General features: G+C 43.9%; 2 protein-coding genes and 1 long non-coding RNA gene across 4 annotated transcripts in view; 1 reads left to right on the forward strand and 2 right to left on the reverse strand.

Moving 5' to 3' along the window:
• Positions 1-4,930: 4,930 nt before the first annotated feature.
• JPT2 (Jupiter microtubule associated homolog 2) lies at positions 4,931-16,982 on the reverse strand. 2 transcript variants are annotated; one of them, XM_064726256.1, is made up of 5 exons: positions 16,825-16,982; positions 10,904-11,052; positions 10,314-10,456; positions 8,020-8,065; positions 4,931-7,265 (listed from the first exon to the last, which is right to left on the reverse strand). In XM_064726256.1, exons 1-5 carry the CDS (start codon positions 16,866-16,868, stop codon positions 7,081-7,083), a joined length of 567 nt encoding a protein of 188 aa, XP_064582326.1. In that variant the 5' UTR covers positions 16,869-16,982; the 3' UTR covers positions 4,931-7,080. The 2 variants fall into 2 exon arrangements, with proteins under 2 accessions (XP_064582326.1, XP_064582327.1); XM_064726257.1 differs by having other exon boundaries at positions 10,904-10,980; positions 16,825-16,957.
• LOC135454283 (uncharacterized) lies at positions 16,912-17,407 on the forward strand. The gene is made up of 2 exons (XR_010442058.1): positions 16,912-17,150; positions 17,279-17,407. It is a non-coding gene; the product is annotated as an uncharacterized LOC135454283 (long non-coding RNA).
• A 2,561-nt stretch (positions 17,408-19,968) lies between these two features.
• The window catches only part of CRAMP1 (cramped chromatin regulator homolog 1), a 50,233-nt gene continuing 50,014 nt past the window's right edge, over positions 19,969-20,187 (reverse strand). The window contains exon 22 of the transcript XR_010442016.1: positions 19,969-20,187. This exon is cut by the window's right edge and continues 1,774 nt beyond it. The gene's annotated coding sequence lies outside the window, so the exon portion shown is untranslated.

Below are 20,187 nucleotides of genomic sequence, written 5' to 3' on the forward strand. Positions count from 1 at the left end.
CTAGGTCAACACTCCTACACCTGGATGGCATATTACTGCTGCCCTGGTTTCCTGCTGAGCAGGTTTCACAGCCACAGTTTGAAGTTACTGACTCCGCAAGCCTTGCTAAGACATCTTTGCTTAATAAACAAATAACCCTAAAGAACCAACATGGAGCAGAAGGCAGAGCACAGAGCAAACAGAGTTTGAACATCTCAATGGATGGAGACTGTAGCCTCTCTGGGCCACCTGTCCCAGTGTCTGACCCCTTGCAGGAAAAATGTATGTCCTTGTGTTCAGATGGAATTCTGTGTGGTTTCCCTTGTGCCCATTGCCTCCTGTCCAGAGCAGAGTCTGGCCCCCTCATCCTTTCTTCCTCCCAGCAGGTACTTGAGCACACTGGTCAGATCTCCCAGAATCTTCTTGAGCAGCCCAGCCCTCTCGGCTCCTCCTTCTGTGACAGATGCTTCAGTCCCTTTATCACCTTTGTGGCCCATCACTGCACTCCCTAAATCACATCTGTCTTGTACTAGGGAGGCCAAAGGTGCACACAGTGCTCCATGTAGGGCCTCATCAGTATTTTAACACAGCTGGCAAGTCAGACTCCTGCTAGATGGTGGCTTCAAAATATCCTTAGGCCTCCACTTGGCCTGCACTACTCTTCAGTGCTGAAATCCTGCACTTGCATTTTTTCAGAGGAAAAATCTCATGATGAATTTCCAGCTGTAACTATGAAAAACCACATGCAGCAGGGCTGTAAACAAACATTGGGGACTTGCAAACAGAAGAAAATGTGTGTTTAGAACTGATTTGCATGTTAATATCTTGGCTTAAAAGCAGTGACTTCAACCTGGTCTGCTGAAGTCATCAAATTTCTTAGTTTATGCCATGTGATGCAGCAGCTAAATGCAAAGGGGGTTCATGCTGTGACAAGTGCTGGGATAACCACTCAAAGTCCTGTACTTACTCTTTCATGGGAGAAGCTCACTCAAAAGCCAGCCACTCCTGTTTGATATCCCACATCTACCTCCAAATTACTAGAAAAGAAACTCCAGTCTTCTGTTTTGAAGAAGAGTTGACATACTTTCCTTAAAGTCTGCCAATGGTTAACAAGATTCTCATTGGTGTGGCACCAAAACCTCAGTGCCTGCTCTGCTGGGAAGCATTCCCGTCCCTCTCCTGTGTTCACTGCCTATATAGAGAACTTCTGTTGGCTAGAGAGGGTTTTATAGAAACCATCGAGCAAAGATCCTTGCACTTGCTTACAAAAGCCCAGTCACAGAATCTGAAGATGTAGGGACATCTTGGTGACCTTTGGATCTCTTGCACAAAGACCATCTTCAAGGTGGGACAACTCTACTGGAGCCTCTCACAGGCAGAGTTCTTCTGGACAGACTGTTCCTGTCTTTCAGCTCAGATGGATAAAGCTCAAAGCTGACATAAGAGTAGGGAGGGAGATGATGACCCTTCCTGGAACAGCACCTGCTCACCTCTACTGGGCACACTGACTGCTTAATCTTACTAAGCTGATGACCAGGAAGCCACCTTCACTTTGCTGGTCTTCCCCATTTTTGCTGGACACCTGCAGCTGGGATACCAGAGCTCAGCTCTAAGCTTTCAAAAAGGCAATTGCAAGGCTCTCATACTTTGATTGAGCTTGTCATGGAAATGAAAGGGTGGCATGCATAGAGGTCAACATGCTGCAAGAAATGGAAGGAAACAATCAGGGGTTTTTTTTGTTTAACATTTGTAGTGTCACACTGATCATAATTATGGGTAACTGAAACCCCCTTACACTGTCCCAAACCTTAGACAAGCTGGGCCTTAACATTTAAGCTGCACATATTCTCTGGCAGAACATTCTTCTTGCCAAAGACACAGTGGATTGAGACTCATAAAATATAGACTGAAGCCTGAAAGTGGACATTAGTTCAGGTAGTTCACACTTGGACGTGTGCTGCCCTTCATGCCCAAGGGCATGCTCCCAGCAGCCAGGAGGTTAAACATTAATACAGTAGAGCACACATTTATGTAAGTCTGTGGGACAAGACAGTGGAGAAAAAGCCATCATTTTTATGATATTCATGAAGAACCTGGCATAATGATAAGTTCCCATTACCTCCACAGGCCCCTGTGCTTTGGATACACCTGGACACAGAGTGAGCTGTGGTTTTGGCTTAAGTGGCACACAGCACACACCCAAGCAGCAGCAGAGGAGGGGTCACAGAGAAGCCAAAGGCAGCACAGATACTATTTCAAATATCCATATATGTAAGGGGGAGGAGGAAAGCATTGGGTAAGAATCAGAAGGCAGCTGGAGAGGCTGATAAGTAAAGCAAATTCCTGCATTCTTGCTGGCTATGGAGAGTATTTTGATCTGCTTGAGGAAGAAGAGGTTGTCCTGTTAGCAATACAAAGAACTTGAAAGAAAGGGAAAATCAATTCAAGATGAGACTGTCTTAATTCCCAGAAGCAAGATGAAACTACAAAAGTGATCAGGATTACTAATTTAGCCCAATAATTTAAATCTGCCTATTCCTGCTCACCAACTACTTTCAAAGGGAGAAGTGGTGACTGGGCATAGCCTAGGAAGCCAGCTTAGCCTGCTGGGAGGCTTCTAGCATCAGTTTTTGGCCAGCAATGAATTGTTACCCAGTCCACTTCTTGAACAGCTGATAAGCAGTAATGACAGAAACATTATGACCAAATCTCCTCCCGGTCAGGATGCTGTGACTGTCTTTGCTCCTTAAGAAACAATGGAAAATTCCAGCCTCAATAACATTTAATCCATCACCACCACAAAGTCACCCAGATAGCCAAGACACTTGGACATCCATACACCACTGTGATCATATTGTACATAAGCAACTCTGACAGCCTTCCAGGGAACATACTACAGCAGTTACTCATTTAGTGCTCAAATAACTATCTCCACACATCACTACTTTATCTATCTTCTCTCACTAGACAAGCCCCAAGAACGAACTTTGGATATTCCAAGTCTGATTAGCCAGTATAAATAATTCAAAAAACTCACAGTAATGCTGCTTAAAACACCAACAGAGAGGACATTAATCTTCCTCACTGAGAGTGCAATGCAGGATGTGATGCAACAGAGGGACAGTATCAGACCATGCTTGCTTAAAAGGTTTTGTACCGTAGTCAGAAGTCTTCACAGGGAAAAACATGCATGATCTGGGTTAACTGGCACACATGGGGATCAGGAGTGATGACACACTGCAGCTGGGCAGTTCACTAGAGCCTGAGGTCTTGTACAGGACGGACATGGTGACATATTTAGGGACTAAGCAACACATATGCCTAGAACCACACACTACTCATGAAAGCATGCAAGCCATCCTTTAACCACTTCCTAGGGCTAAGCTCACTATGGACACCATACTTTTCCTTCCCAGACTGAAGCAGCAACTCTGATAACATTCTGTCCCAAGTTACAAACCAGTAGTTTTGGGCAAAGCCATGAGGTAACACACACAGCTGCAAACTGGAGCTATACTGCAGTCTACTGTTGGCTGCAGCTCAAAGGAAAAAGTACTTAATTGCTAATGTGCTATCTAGTGAGGACATTGCCACATTCCCATGCTATGCAGATCCCACCTGTTGCAGTGTGATTTCAGGGTTTACCTCAGAAACCCGGGTCCGTCCCCTGAAGATTCCCTGCCAGGTGTGTCAATCATCCTTCCTTTCCCCACCCTGACCCCTGCCAAGGACTGTCTCTCAATCCTGCAATTCCACAGGGGCCTCGAGTGATTGGCAGATTCAAAGCATGCCCTGTACCCCTGGGGGGGCATTGGGCCATCCAGGGGTCCTTTGTCCCTTAAGACCTCCTCACACATACCTGGTTGGTGGCTTCCTACCCCTTCCCTCCCCCCGGGTAAAAGGGCAGGCAACCATGCACTCTGGGAGTTCTGTTGGAGCTGTTGCTGCATTCAGAGGCCTGTGGGCCAGAAAAAACACTCGGGATTGAAAACCTCCATCAGAACCGACTCTTTTCCTTCACCATCACCTTAAAGCTTCTCCATCAGAGGTAACACTAAAGAGCAGATCTCTTATGGGAGGAAGCTCAACCCGCAGCCACCAGAGCCCTGGCATGCCTGGACATGTCTCCACGCGCCCAGGCGTAACACCCAGCTAGCCAAAAGTGTCTCTGGGCTGAAACACCACAGGTGCCGCTATTTGGTTCAGCAGCAATGGCAGACAAGCTAAGGAATGGCCCATTCAGCAATATTGGTAAAAATACCAATACCCACCCAAACTGTACAAGCTTCGGAGGAGAGTTCTGAACTGTAAATGGCCAAACACAGAAGTCACTGCAGGAGTGAGGGCTGGCCCAGAGGCTGTGAGAGCATCACAGCCTGGAAGCTCAGGGATGAATGCCACAGACACAACATCCCAGCTGAGAGGCCACTGGGTCCAGCTCACCCAGAATTACAATATCAGTAGCTGGAGTTCCCTCCTCTGTCAGCCAAGGCAGTCTGGCACATGAAGGGTGTTTTATGCACTCACTAGAAACACACAAGTGAGGGTATGACTTCTCCACATAAAGAATATCCCTGGCTCAAGGGGAATTACTATGTTTTTCTACAAATAGCCTTTACTATTTAAAATATTTGAGTATTTATTCTATTTACAATATTGCTGAAGAACATAACAGAAGCCCAGCATGGAACAGAACATCATGGAATGATGCCCACAAAAAGGCATTAAGCTAAACTCTTGCTACTGTACTACCCCCTCCCCAGGGATAAGAGGTGTCTGTCTCATGGGCAGCCTTGGGCTGGATGTCACAGCTCCTGAGCACAGTCCATGTACAGAAGGCCTGAAAACATACGTGCAATTTTTCCCATTTCAGACCATAAAATTCACCAGTGCATCTATGGTGAAATACAGTACTGACCAATTTATAAAAGCAGGCATCTGTAGCACACAATAAAGTAACAAAATACTTGTTTATTGGTAACTGCACGTTCTGTCATTTGATTTCCAATCCCATTCTGTCCCAGAGAAATGCTAAAATCAATCTTACATGAAGAACTGAAAACATTGTTTCCATTTCAAAGAAAGAAATACAAGAAATTTAACATAGTTTAACTATTTTAAGGCCTAGTTAAAATTTGCTCTTTAAAGGACAGGCACTGAAGCCAATGCACATTAGGTACTAAATATTTCCTACACCAGTTTGCTCTGGTGTAGGAAGCAGCCTCTGGTTGCTTTTCTATGTGACAGCTTCCTGTCAAGTACTGGAACAAGGAACTGAAATGGCTAATGTGTCTGAGACTCAGACAGAGGCTGGAGAGCACAGACTCAGGAAGAGGGGCTAAGAAATACATATTGGGAAGTAACATAAGTTCATTCCAGGGCTGCAGTTTGAACTACTGCCTTGTTTTCCTGGGGGAAAATTAACAGGCAGCTCCAAACCAATCTGAAAGGTACAAAGGCATTTGAATCCCTACTTGCCATGGCTGTTTCTATCCCAGCACTGCTGGGACAGAACGTTTCACTATTTGAAAAGGCAGCTAAATCTTAAAGCAGTCACCCACAGCTGCTGGCACAAGGGAGCTGAGCAGCTTAGGAAGCATTACAATCACAGAAAGGTTTAGCACCTGGCCCAGCATCCCATCTCAATGGCAGCAGTTCTCAGGGAATGTGGGCTAGAACAGCAGTGGATATACACAATAAGGCCACTTGTTCTTTGGTGTACCTGAACAACGCCTGTTTTGATATGTCAGATTTAAAAGATCAGTATTCAATATATTTAACAGAAAGCACCTAGAGATAACATTCATATATCAAAGCTCTGGATATGATAATAAAATCCATTCAGAGAACAAATCCTCCCCCAGAAACATCTGTGCAAAACATGCACATCTTCCAAACATGATTTATGACAGATTTTAGTAATACAAACCTTCTGTTTGTGCTGGCTTTGATTTTCCAACTAAGGTAATCTACATCAAAATCAAATGCAACTCACATAGTTGGGGAGAACTCACATAGTTTTCCCAACAAAAATCTGAGACAGTCAAAGGCAAAGATAAGGCTGATGCAAGACAGAAGAATTCACTAACAGACTCAGCACAGGCAAAACCAACAGGAAATTCACTGTGGTGGAGACAGGAGAACTGTCCTGGTTTCCACAAGGAGCCAAGTGAAAACCTGTGAAAGCCCTTTCTACAAAGGCTGGGTCAGAGAGACCTGGCTGACACCTCAGCATATGCTCCATGGTAAACTTCCAAGTTGCCTCTGTTCAAAGAGTACCATAAAGCTATTGTTTGCATCCACATTTTTACCAGAAAACATACAAGCACTCAACTGGAAGCACCTACACAAAACAGCAAGTTGGACCGCCACATGTGAAGAACTAGTTACAGTAATCAGCAAATTACTAAAAGCATCCAAAAGACCTGAATACCTAGGCAGGGGAAGACCACAATCTTTACAAATATATGATTGTTTAGGAGTATAAAAGAAACTTTCAACATATTTTGTCCTTGTATCAGCAATCATGTGCTGCAAGCAAGAAAGGAGAAAAAGAAGCAATAACTGAAGACACTCTTAACCATGTCAGCACTACTTGTTCCAGCGGAGCACATTTACAGTCACACGACTGCAAGTCAGCTCACACTGGAAGCTGCATCCCACTGCCCAGGGGAAAGCCCAGCCTACCTGCAGTACTCTAGAATCTTCAAATGTGACCTTCAGGCCCCTTCCCATTCACAGTGTTTGATGTGTTGACTGTATGGAAGCCTGATTCTACAAGAGCGTCCTGAGGCACAAGCTAGCTAGTTATGTTCTTACCTAACAATCTGAGGAACTCACCACTTAGTAGCACTAATTTTTCACAAAGCTACACTAATGTCTGGCTCTGCCACCCACCCAGGCAGGCCAGTACTCACATCTCCCACAAAGCACCCATTCCCTCCCCAGCCTTTCCTCCCAAATCTCCAGATTATCCTTCCTACGTGCTCTAACATAACCCTCATTCATCTGCCTAAGAATCTATTCACAAGCAATAGTGTATTAACTGACCTCACCGCCACAGACAAGAGCTTCTCCGTTAGTGACAGTGACATGATGACCCTAATAGAATGCAATGCTGGATTTCCCCCCTGGTGGATTGAGGACTTTGTTGTGTGAGCGTGGCCTTGGTCCTAGTCGGGGCTCGTGATTGTCCATCTTGGGTTCTGGCTCCTTGCATTGCTCCTCTTTGCCCAGAGCTTTATTCTCGCCTCCGTCTTCCAGGTGTGGTTTGGTATTTTCTGTAGCTACATTAAAGAAAACATAATAGATCATCAGATCACTCACTATTCTGTAGTGCACAAAGTGCCTCATCCTCTGTCATTGCATTTTTCCCCACATCTCCCATCCACAGCACACCAAGGTTTCTCATTACCTGGTCATTTTTCCTGAAGGAAACATGTAGTAAGAAAAGAATTTCACTTTTCACAATTATTCCTCTTTTCTTTCAGCAATCTTTCTAGTATTTCATATCCTTTTAAGGATATAAAGACTGAGCAATACACCTTCAGAATTATTTTGGCAGTTGCAGGCAACTAAGAGATACAACGTACCAAACAATCTTTTCATACTGAGCTTGAAAGCAGGGATCCCATAATTCTTTAACAGTTAGTTGAGCAATAATAAATTTTGTCAATCAGCTGTTTATTATTTACAACTACAGAAAGCCAAAATTAGTCATTTGAAGGAGATAGCAAGAGAGGAAGTGGTAATCTGATGTTTTGCCATATACAGATTCCATACGTATTTGTATATACACACACATGGTATCAAGCAAATCTAAACACAGAGACACAGAGTATCACAACTCACGCCTGTCCTCTCCTCAATAAGAGGAAGAGAACCATTTCTCTGAGACAAACAATTAGATTTCTGACTAAACTTTTCAGTCATATTGTCCTAAAAACATGAGACTAGGCTAATGTTTAAGCAGAAGGACAAGAACCTTCCTCATAGCTTATCTTCCCAAGGAGAACAAAGAAAAGAATTTCTCTTGCTGACCTTCTAGCTTCTTTGGTATTTCCTCTTCTTTTAAGACAATGTGATCCTGCAAAGAAATCAAAAACTATCTTAGTGTATTATTGTTATCAAACAGCAAGTCTGCCACCAAATCCTTCTGGAAATTTTGCTTCATTTTTAAGTTTATAGATCACTGATCAAATAAAAGCAAGCTGTGTGCAGCCCTTCATCCCTTCCACTTCTACAGAACCCCAAAAGCAGGGGATTCTATGTTATGGCAAGATGCACATCTCAGACAATTCATTGAAACATAGGTGAAGAGGCTACATTAAATCATCAAAATGTAAGCACAGCAGTGGTGGGTTAACTGCCAGACAATTTTAGAGGCCTTCCCCAACCTTAAGGATTCACTGATTTCAAGATCAGGAATTACCCTTTTTGTCAAGTACCTGCTATCACACAGGACAAGTTGATACACACAACTATAATACAAACAGCCCTGGAAGACCCTATTTGTATGCAGCAATTCCTGTCTTCACCAAGTATCCCAACAGTCAGGTAATACTCAAAACTTTTTAAGACCATTTCCCCAACAATCTGAACTGACTGTTGGAAATACACAGCCACACTTCAGAAAACTGTTTTCCCACACATGAAACTCAACGTCTTCTTTCCAGCTCACTACCTCCCACAATTCCAATGCTCTAATTAATAACATAAATTCCACAATGGTGTCTTCCATTTAGTCAGGAATTAATGGGAATTAAAGTTACATTTCTAAAAAATGTAGCTAAAAAGAAAGTGCAACCATCCCAATAAAGGGGTACAGAGAAGCAAAGCAAAGCCCTCTCCTACACCAACAGCACTACTCCTGTCAAAACCTAGATCCCAAATTTCCTCCTCATCTTTTCATATGGCCCCAGATATTACTCTAAACATGCAAAAAAAGAAAGCACTCTACCAACAGCTTAAATTTAAGGGGAAAAAAACAAAGGCAAGAAAGGTAAATTGGACTGATCCCCTTTTCCTAAGCTTCAGGAAAAACTAGACACATTGTGTTTTCAGCACAATGACAATTTCTGTCCTGGTTCCAGTCAGTACAGGGTTAATTTTTGCAGCAGCCACTGAGGGCATGGCAGGCACCTGAAGCTTATTCTAGACCACATCATGTGCAGGCTGTGGGGTGGGCAGTGGTGGCTGAGCAGCTGGGGTAGAGCCGTGTTCCATGTGGCAAGCCCCCGCGTGTGAACTGTTCATCCTTCCTGTACACTCCATTAGTAATTTTGTTGCTGTTACTGTTCTTTTCTTATCTCATTGCTATTTCCAGTAAATTGTTCATATAGCAACCCATGATTTCACCTTCTACCTCCCATTTCCCCCCTGGGGGGTGGGGGAAGGAGGAGGGGAGCATGAGTGGTGCACGTTTCAGAGTGTTTTCAGTGGGAACACTAAACTGGGGAATACCATTCCTAAACCACAGCAGTTTCATAGAATGTTAAATTTCCATGTTATTTGATGTGCCAGAAACATTATCACCCCAATACCTACTCACTTATTGGTACTTAGAGTAGGGGCAGCAGGTTGTAAATCTGCATATAGGGCACTTAAATACAGTAACTGGTAACATATCCTGCTTTTTCCAAACACAGATGTGGTCATAACTACAAGTAACTATTACACATCCAAGCTTTAAGATCAAAACTCAACTGTATAATCTATGTATAACAACTCTAACACTATAATAAGAGACACTTTTGTCTATCTTGTACAAATCAAGTACCTGCTGGGCCTAACACCACTGATCTTGAAGTTCAGTTTTTTACTGTTGATCACGGCAAGCCTACTCTGCTGAAGTGCTTTTAAAGTGACAGCAGATACATGTATTTAAGAGAGCTGAAGTGCATAGCCAGGCCTCACAAAGGTTTATGACTGTAGCTCACCAACTTCCCAAGTCTGCATCAAGATCACATCTGCTAAAATAATAAAATAAAAAAAAAATAAGGAGAAATATTTTCTCCCTATCCAGTTTAAATGCCTCTTGGCTCTGTCAAGAGCTCCAGTTGTACCTCACTTACAAGAAAGATCAAAGGCTTTTTCCTTTTCTTTTTTTTTTTTTTTGAATGCACATCCATAGTCTAATTAATACTTTCACAACAAACTGCAGAGATCTGATACACCCAAAATAACAAGTTATCAAAAAGACTTTGGGAATAACGGTCTAACTCAAAGTCACTCCATGCACATTCAGTTCTGTTCTTAGGGAGAGCACAGGCATATGACAGAGCACAACAGGACCCTGGAGCTGCTTGATCTGACAGCAACAGAAGTAGAAATACCTTGGGTTTGTTCGGGTGTGCTCGCACAATGCCAGGAGAGACAGGAGACCCAAAGATGTCGCTTGTCTTCCCACCAGGTGGATTCAAGCGTGGACGAGGCTGAGCAGAACTAGAGTCCTCAAAAATGCCACTTTCTTTTCCTCCTGCAAGGCAGTTGTTAAGACTTTTTTTCTAGATTAATTTTATCACATTATATTAAAAAAAATAAATAAAAATTGAAGGACTTGTACAACCCTGCTGCCTAGGGACTTAGTCCTATTTGCCTGGTTGAAATCCTTTGTTACAATTCACTGGCAGGTCTCAAATTGGGCTAACTGCTGACAACTCTACAATATGAAACGATTTCCTTTCATCATTTCTTAGAATCTCAATTTGGAAAGAATTAAGACTTGAATAAAGTGCTAAAAAGTCTGTGAACATGCAAATCACTGAAATATTAACATATCCAGAAGTTTGAAGAGATTTGTTGTTCAAACCTACTGAGTATGTAACATAAAAAGACAGATCCCAGCGCTCCAGTTTAGGAGCACAAAACCATTCTATGCTGCAATTCAGAGGCCAGTCACAGAGAAAGAGGGGGCAGCTTTTACCTGGAGGGTTTGTTCTTTTTGGAATGTTCTGAGGTTTTTCTGATGCTCCAAAGATATCGGATGCCATCCGGTGTGGCCTGCTTGAAGAAGACACTTCTTCTGTACTCCCAAAGAGATTACTAGAATCTCCCCCTGGGGGTTTCAGTACCCTTTATCACCAAATAAGAAACAAGATATGAAAGTTCATTTAAAATTTATAGCATTCAAAATATTTGATATCCCCTTCCCATTCTCTCCTTGTATGTAACTATCCTGATTTTAATTTACTTTAGGTAATTCTACTATATCCATGAAGTATCTACTTTTCAAGAACTGTTTTAATATTCTTAAGTTCAGCACAAATAATGCCAACCTCCTGGTCAATCAACTTGATCATTAAGGTATCTATGATTAGGTGGAATGATCCTAACACTGCCACCTACACAAATGGCTACACTATCTGTGGTGTTCCAGAAGTAACAGAGATTATGATGGCTAGGATTTTAAAAATAACCATTAGAGAATCAGACTTTGTGTTAAACTGCATATACCAACTTTGAATCTGTGATACAATTCATACCCACTGACTTTTAAATAAAGGCAGACATTTCATAACTACTAAAAAAATTGCTAGTCTCAACCATCAGTTATCATAATAGCTGCTGTAGTTTAGAATGGAGAGACAGAATACCAAAAAGTCAATTATTTAGCAGTTAAAACTAAAGCTTTGCACCAGAGGATATCAAATGGATCTGCAGAAAAAATTGAGCTTACAGCAGAAATCATCTGACTTCTTGAAAACTTACCAAAAGTAATTTGCTTGTCCTTCAGTAGTAATTCCATAGTTAATGCCTAAGTCTTGTTCAACATTTGCTTGTCCTTCAGTAGTAATTCCATAGTTAATGCCTAAGTCTTGTTCAACAGATTACAGGTCCCTCCCCAAAAAGGAACCAAATTACTATTGGGAGTAGAATCAGTGGAAATCAATTGGAAAATTAACAGAAAGAGCACAGGAAAGAGATTAATACCTAAATATGGCTGAAAGAAGTTCAGCAAAACAAAAAGGCCTAGGAGTGCTGGTGGACAATGGCTGAACATGAGCTGAGTGTGCCCAGGTGGGCAGGAAGGCCAATGACATCTTGGCCTGTACCAGGACCAGGACAGCAACCTCTGCTGGGCACTGGGGAGGCACCTCAAACCGTGGGGGCAGTTTTGGGGCCACTGTGACAATAAAGACTTGAAGTGGCTGGAGCATATCCATAAAAGAGAATGGAGCTGGGGGCAGCTCTGGATGAGGAGCAGCTGAGGAGAACGTACTGGCTGTGCTCAACTCCCACAACTGATGGGAGACTGCAGCCAGTGGGGTTTGGGCACTGACGCCAGGGAGTAAGGAACAGGCCCAGGTTGTGCCAGGAGAGGGCATACCGGACATCAGGAGGAATTTCTTCACAGGAAGGGATGTTGAACATTGGAATGGGCTGCCCTGGGCAGTGACAGTCACCATCCCTGAAGGTGCTCACAAAATGACTCAATATGGCACTTAATGCTCTGGTCTAGTTGACAAGTAATCAAAGGTTGAACTCCATGATCTCAGAGGCCTTATCCAACCTTAATGATTCTGGGATTCTGTATTAAAAATAATTTTTACAGTTACATCTACCAATTACCCACAGTGTTAGCAGCTGAACAAAGGTAGCAGCTCAATTATACTACTTGTAATCTTAACCCTTGCTCTAGAACCTAAAGTAACCTTTGCTTTTAAACCAAGAGAACAGTTATAAATTGCAAGATCTTGATCCCACTCTACTTGAACAATTCACATATAAGTAAATTATTACAACCCCTCTTCTCCCTAGCCCTGTGACAGCAAAATGTCATCACAGGCGAGCTACATCAAGTATAAAATGAGGAACCTCTTGGTGCCAAGATCTACTCCAGTTTAAGATTTAATTTCAGAAAAGTAGAGATATTTGGCTGCTCTGTCAGAAAATGAGGTTAGTGTGCATTTCAGATCTCAAGATGCAGAATGCAGTTTTAGGCCTTTTAGGGAGGAGAAAAAAGTTCTTCTTTTAGTCTGGAAACAGTTTATATGCGCAGCACTAGCCTCGGAGGGGCTGTCTCTGCTGGCCAATTTCAATACTTTAATTCTTAGTACAACTATGGATTTAATACACACTTTTAGCTTAAGGAGTAACTAGAATTGCAGCAGACAGGACAACTCCTTGTCCAAAGCACAGGTTAGATTACACAAAGCTTATTTATTTACAATTTAGTGTCCAATAGACTACAGACCCAACTAGCCTCTGTGCTCTCCACATATTTTAGAAGACTTAAACCCACAATTAAAGCAGACATTGTATAGGTAAATCATGTATTTCAAACATTCACAATGCCTCACCATGAGGCAGTTTAAGTACTTAAAGCAGGGAGACATAGGAAAGGGAACTCTACAAATAAGTAGTTTGGGAAGGAGTCTCTGTTAAAGTGGACTCCTCTCACATAATTTAAATTATTTTTTACTTTACCTACTCTTTCCAGCTATTTTTAAACTGCATTTCGTCCTTCTTGCATTCCAACTACACTAAGTATACCAGCAAAGAGACTGAAAGGAAGTAAAAAGCTGTTTATACAGCTGGAGTCTCTTACAGCCCAGATTCATTCAATTTACCACACTGTTTGCTTAACACATGCCTACAAGCATAGGAGGGAATAATAAAATAACTACATTCAGATTCTTTACAACAAAAATAGCCAATCATAAGAATCAAATTACTTCTCATCCTTATAATGGGTTTTAAGAGCTATTGCAGAAAGAAATTCTAGAGAAAATCCATTTTAAGATTAAAAGTCTTGATAACTCAGTAAAGAAACTTCATCAAAATAAATCCACCAATTAATCTTATACTGTCCTTTCATTTTCAGCTTAGTAGCCACACTATGAAAACCCTACTGTTGAATAATTGACCAGAGGCATCCCTGGTGGTACTTGCAAGGTTGAAATCAGCACAAGTACCTTTTCTGCCAGCACCACACAAAATTATGGCCTGACTCTACACACAAAGTGGATTTACCATCTCAATTTCAAGAACTTCGTAATGCTGGGAACCTTCCTTCCAAGCATTACATAAACTTTCAGTGTCACCAGGTTAATAAAATTTGAACTAATACAAAGTCAGATAACTACATCATTGACAGGAGTTACCAGAAGTAACCTTGAAGTACAGCAACAAAGTCTGTCAGCTGATGCCAACAAGAGGAGAGGGCTTTGCACTTGCTTCCTCCAACCAAATATGTGGGAGACTACAATTTTCTTTCTGTGTAGCCTCTAGAGCACTGCTGGCCTCCCTGCACTACCATGTACTCAGTTCTAGAGCAGTGAGACAGGCAGTGAGAAAATCAGACTTCACCTGTAAATCCTACCAAAGGAAAACAGCATGCTAAACTCAGCCAAGATGAGCTGCTCCAACAGAGTACACAGAAATTTAACATGTAATTTAACATATGAACAGTAACATATGTTAAATTCTATGTTAAAAATCTTCAGTTAAAATGTTTAAAAACTTTAGTTTATACTTTATAGTCATTTTAGTTTACATCAGTATTATGCCAGTTTATACAGAGACATTTTTGTTTCTTGTAGCCAGGTATGTTGGGTCTTTATTCCTTTGAGAAGGTATTGCTTTATTCTTTCAAACCATGAAAAAACAACCCTTTGTCTTCTACAAAATCTAAATCTGCCTCTCTCTCCCTCCCCTCTAGCAGACCAGAAGTTTGTGAACTTCTCTAAAACAGCTAAATCAAGAGCCCTATTCTACAAGTTTAAAAGCCCCCACTAATTGCTTTGTTCTCTTCTGGCAGATTTGAAGAATTTTAATTAGTTTTTCTGGTATTTTATTTTTTATATCCCCTACGTTCTAAAACACTTGTATTTGAATGCCCTTTCCTCATTAAGCCTTTCAGCCAACCTATAGAAGGTTTATTTATTACTTCAAGACACCCGCTACATAATTGTTTTCAATCCTGCCTGAAAGTTAAACACTGAAGTTTTACCAGTTTTTAGACTGTTTTAATACAGCAGATAAGTGCTGCATTATATATAAGAGAGTGGCAGAAAGCAGGTGCTGAGGTTTGGAACTGCAGGCCCTAAAACAAGACCAGAGGTCCTGGGGTGCTTCTGCTGTGGGATCAATGGAGACTCACGGCTCGTTAACCAGCTCACACATACAAACAGCAAGCTGCTTTATGCAACCATGATCTTGAGCTGAAAGCCCCAAGAGTACTGCTGAATTTACCATTGTCAGCTCTTTGCAGTGGTTGTGAAACTGCTCATACACAGGACAAATCGAGTGTGCATTAATACGCTGCATCTTCATAGCACAATAGCAAAATGAGACAACTCTGTCCTGTTTTGCTTTTAGAAGCTCTTCGACATGTAGTACCATGTTTTATTTTGAAACAGCAAAACTTGCTTAAAAATACAGAGCGTCATTGTTGAAGTTCGAAAAAATAAAACTAGGCAGTTAATTCAGCAAACTAGTTGCTTGCTCTTTCACTGTACATATTTAAAGGATCACTAGAAATACATTTCACTGGACAATTAAGTGAAAGCTTTCACTTAAAATCTTCTTAGTATAATTTATTTCTAACAGTAATATCCCTGTACTACGAAGTTCTCAAAACGCAAACACGGGTTTATAATTTTCTAGGCATGATTTTCACACTAGGAAGACGTTTTTTCCCCACTTTCACAGCTGCTGGTGGTTGCTGCTGGCATCTTGAATAAGGCTCAGATTTAAATAGAGCAACTTCTACGTACCAAGAACTGCAAAAGGATTTGCATTCTCGCTGAACAAAGTTTTGTTCAGGGAATGAGTCAGCCGTGTCTTCAAACCAGATACCTTTACCCTTGATGGCACAGTCGATATAGTAAATGCCCCAGAGACCACGCTGCAAACCCGCTAAGGAAGCTCCGGCGGCGCTGCCACAGTCTCTGGTACAGGCTCCAGCCTGCTCTCAGGCACCACAAACACACCCCGACACGGCAACAGGAGGAAGCTGTATGGCCACCTCTGCTCGCTGTTAACTAACACGTTGCAGTGGTCTGCCTGGAAACCCACTTTATGCGTTAAACGTAGTTTCAAAATTATTATGAAAACAGACCTCAGAGACTACACTAAGGACAGAGCATCCTCAAAAGTCTTCTAAAACCATGTTACAGCTTGGACCTACTGGAATACTAGAAAACTTACAGCGTTCTTGGACAATTTCGAAACCCTTCCTCCTTCCCCACGCGACAGCCTCGCACATGGATTAATCACTGCGCTCACGCACTGCAGTATTCAGGGTAACTGTCCTCCTCCAAACAAAGCAATATGTTTCAACTTCGTAGGGCGAAACAAGCCGACATCCGTAGGCGTTTGTGCACGGAGAGTAGCTGGGGCCCCTCGCTCCCCGTGAGCAGAAACACGGGGGGAGAAGGTGCTCCACAGCGCTAGGCCCTTCCCTCCGCGCCAGAGTCCCTGCAGGAGCTCCGGGGTCGGGCCGGGAGCGGCCACCGCGGGTAGCCCGCCCGGCCCTGCGGCTCTCCCGGCGCGCCCGGGGCAGCACCAACGGGAGCGCAATGCGGCCACTCCCCGCCTAGCCCCCGGGGCGCGGGACAAGCAAACTGAGGGACGGCGAAGGCGCCAGCCGCGCACTAGCTTCTATCCGGCGGTACGGCAGGAAGGGGGCTCCACTTCCTCCCGCCACGGCCAAGAGGTTCCTCGGGGGAGCCCGATCTCCTCGGTCAGCACACTACATCCCCGACCCAACCCCCTCTGCCCCTTATGGCCCTCAGCTGGAGCCTGCACCTCCCGCGCTCGAACAAAGCCCCGCCAAGGGCTCCGCGACGCCGTACGACTCTTCCCTCCGCCCGCCCTGCTGAGCGTCCTCCACCGCCCCACCTGGAGCTAGGCTTGGCCGGCTCGGCCTCAGCGCCCTGGAACATGGTGGTACTCAGCAGCTTCGCTCCGCAGCCCCGCTCCAACTGCGCCGTGGGGAGGCCGGCCTCCCCGCCTTGCCCGGCTATTGGCCGATTTAGCTGCCCATCATGACGAGCAGCCTATCGAAGGCAGCTAACTCGCTCGAGATCCTGCCTGTTCGGCCAGCCTCGCAGAGGGAGGGAAGCTTAAAGGGACCCGCGTCGGCGCTTATCCCCGATGCCTTCCATTGGTTGCTCTGCCCGTCCGTCAGAGGAAACTGCATAGCCATTGGCTGAAGGAAGGGCGGGGTGAGCGGCGGGAGTGTATTTAATGCGACGGGGTGGGCTAGGGGTGTGGGCTGTGGTGGCGGAGGGAGGTCTGGTTCGTGCTTCGGCCTTCCAGTTGAGGCTTTTTGTGAGGGTTTCACTCGAAATAGGGGTGCAACGCAGAAAACAGAAGGAAGATCATCGTATGGAATAATCTCAAGGAGGACTTCGTAACCTGCTGCCCTACCCAGCGTTTCCGAGTTCGAGGATACCCGAGCGGCACGCCCTGAGCCCCGCCCGCAGCCGGCAGCCCCTCAGGCGCAGAGGGAGCGTTTCAGTGCGGGAGATCGAAGCCGCTCCAGCGAGCGCGGGCGACCCGGGCAAGCGAACAGGACATGGATCGGGAAGGGCGCTGCAGCGCAGGCTGTTTGCTCAGTTTTCTGGTCGTCACGGTTGCTGAGAGAACTCAAATATATGGTGCTTGCTCAGCAGGGAACTGAGTCCCCTAAACTCACCAAAAAAGATGCAGTCTCAGACTGAAGTCCCAAAAAAACATGCAAAAAACCCATATAGCCAACCAGGCTTCAGGCTGTAGCCAATGGCTGAGCCTGTCAGTGAATTGTATCAGTGATGGGCGGCTGCATTGAAGCGATACGCGGAATAAATAAACTCCACAACCCGATGTATTTATGAAGTGGGTATGTATGTCAGCGCCTGGCACAAGCGAGACAGCTGTCGTGAAAACTTGTGCCCCGAGCCTCGGGCTGTCCCACATCTTTATTCACAAAGGTGTTCCATATGCAATACATTGCACAACTTTGCAATACATATTCAACCCGTGGCCCCGCCTGTTCTCGCCTCCCATGGTAATCAGATCCACGCCCTTCTGGGCACGCCTTGTTTGCTGTGGTGGTCGCACGGGGATGCAGGTCTTGCACCTGTGGAGGAACAGCCCTGGTCACCAGTACAGGCTGGGAGCCAACCCACTGGACAGCAGTGCTGCAGAGTAGGATCTGGGTGTCCTGGTGCACAGCTATCTGTCCCTGACCAGCTGTGTGCCTTGGGGCCAAAAAGGGCAATATTGTCCAGGGCTTAGAAAGAGTATTGCCAGCAGGTTGAGGGAGATGATCCTGCCCCTCAACTCCTAGTGAAGCCACATTTGGAGCATTGTGTCCACATCTGGGCCCCGCAGTACAAGTGAGACATGGAGTGCCTTGAGCACTATCAGAGTGCTATTGAGTTGGTCAAGGGTCTGGAGAATCTCTCTAATGAGAAAAGGCTGAGGGAGCTGGACCTGTTGACCTTGAGAAGAGATGGCTGAGAGGGGACCATATTAATGTGTACGAAATGTGTACCCATCTAAAAGGTGGGTAGTGAGAGGATGGACCAGGCTCTTCTCTTTGGTGTCAGCTAGTCAATCAAGGGGCAAAGGCACCAACTGATGCCCAGGAAGTTCCACGCAAACATGAGGAAGAACTTCTTCACTGTGCAGTGACTGAGCACTGAACAGGGTGCCCAGAGAGGGTGTGGAGTCTCCCTCATTGGAGATTTTCCAGAACCATCTGGACACAGACCTATGCCATGTGCTCTGGGATGACCCTGCTTGAGCAGGGAAATGGGATCAGATGAGCCACTGGGGGCCCTTCCAACATGATCAGTTCTGTGACTGTTGTGTGTTGGGCCCTCGTCTGGCCTTGTCAGTGTGCACAGGGGTTTATCAGCACAGTGCTGAGCAGAGTCTGGCTGCTGTGCTGCACCCTGCTCCCTGCACGTGTCCATGGTTTGCTCGCAGCTCTGTGGCTGAAGCATGGCATGGCTGCCATATGAAAGCCATTGGCTGTCTGGACAACCTGCACTGGAAAGAGATGGTGTAGCTGCACCTGCAGAGTCAGCATTTACATGGCCTTTCTAACCATTTTTCATTGACTGTGATGATGTTACAAGCTAACATTTTCAGGTGAAGGTTTTATTTCACACCTCTACAGCTGTGATATGTCAAGAATTAAACTTAGAGGCACACATTTAGCAGCACAGTGCTGCTTTTGTTTTGAAGGACTGAAAAAACCAAATCAAATAAAGCTAACAAAAAAGCATGAAACATACGTACTATCACTGCAGTATCTTGTTTTGCTAGTAATTTTTCAGACTCATTCCTTTTGTTTTTACAGTCTTAAATTTTGGTCATTAAGGGCAAAATTAGCTAAATTGTGAGAAAGATTCAGTTGCAGCTTTGACAGAAGGTGGAAAAGATGTAAAGGTCTTTTATATATACTGACAAAAGCTCACAACCAGTGGAGGGGTGAAGCTGCACAGAAAGAGCTCAAACTTGGTCATAGCCCAATTTTCTCAGTAAACAAGCAGGAGAGATAACTATGCACTTTTTAGATGGGAAGGAAATATCAAAATAATACTATTAAAACTTATGTTGAGCTTTTTAGAACATTCTTCATTTCTGATCAATTATACACTTTTTGTTATTCTCTCTTTCTCCTCCTTGTTTCTGGTGCCCATGGCCCAAGACAGGCCATTCATGATAACCAGCCCTCTGGTTTGCCACATTTCTGAGCAGACACTACTGAGAATGGAAGCTATAAAGAAAAAACAACCCTACCAAAATTTTCTCTGATCATGGTGAGAATCATCAAAATTCTGGGATGTGAGATGCCAGTGGGAGTTAGGCAACTGATTTCACTGCAATTAAATCACCCTGAAAGACTTGGCCTTATGGAAAAATCTTAACTCCCACCCCCACAAGGCCATGATCATGTAAATAAAGCTTAAATGAAAAAACTCTTGAGAGGACATGAACAGCAAGGAACACACTGGACACAAGTTAGACCAAGTATTAGTATGTATTTATGCACAAGAATAAAAACAGCTTTACAAGTTGAATTGGAAATTTAAACAGAAGAAGTTTAACAGCTTTTGTATATTATATTAAATAACCAAAACACCTTTTTCCAAAATTGGTAAAGAATAAATAATATAATTTACAGTATGGTACAAAAAATAATCAGTAAGGACAGGCATTTTGCTTTATACATACACTATATAGGTATATTTATAATCTATAAAACAA

Source organism: Zonotrichia leucophrys, chromosome 14 (assembly GCF_028769735.1).
Source record: "Zonotrichia leucophrys gambelii isolate GWCS_2022_RI chromosome 14, RI_Zleu_2.0, whole genome shotgun sequence".
Lineage (NCBI taxonomy): Eukaryota > Metazoa > Chordata > Aves > Passeriformes > Passerellidae > Zonotrichia > Zonotrichia leucophrys.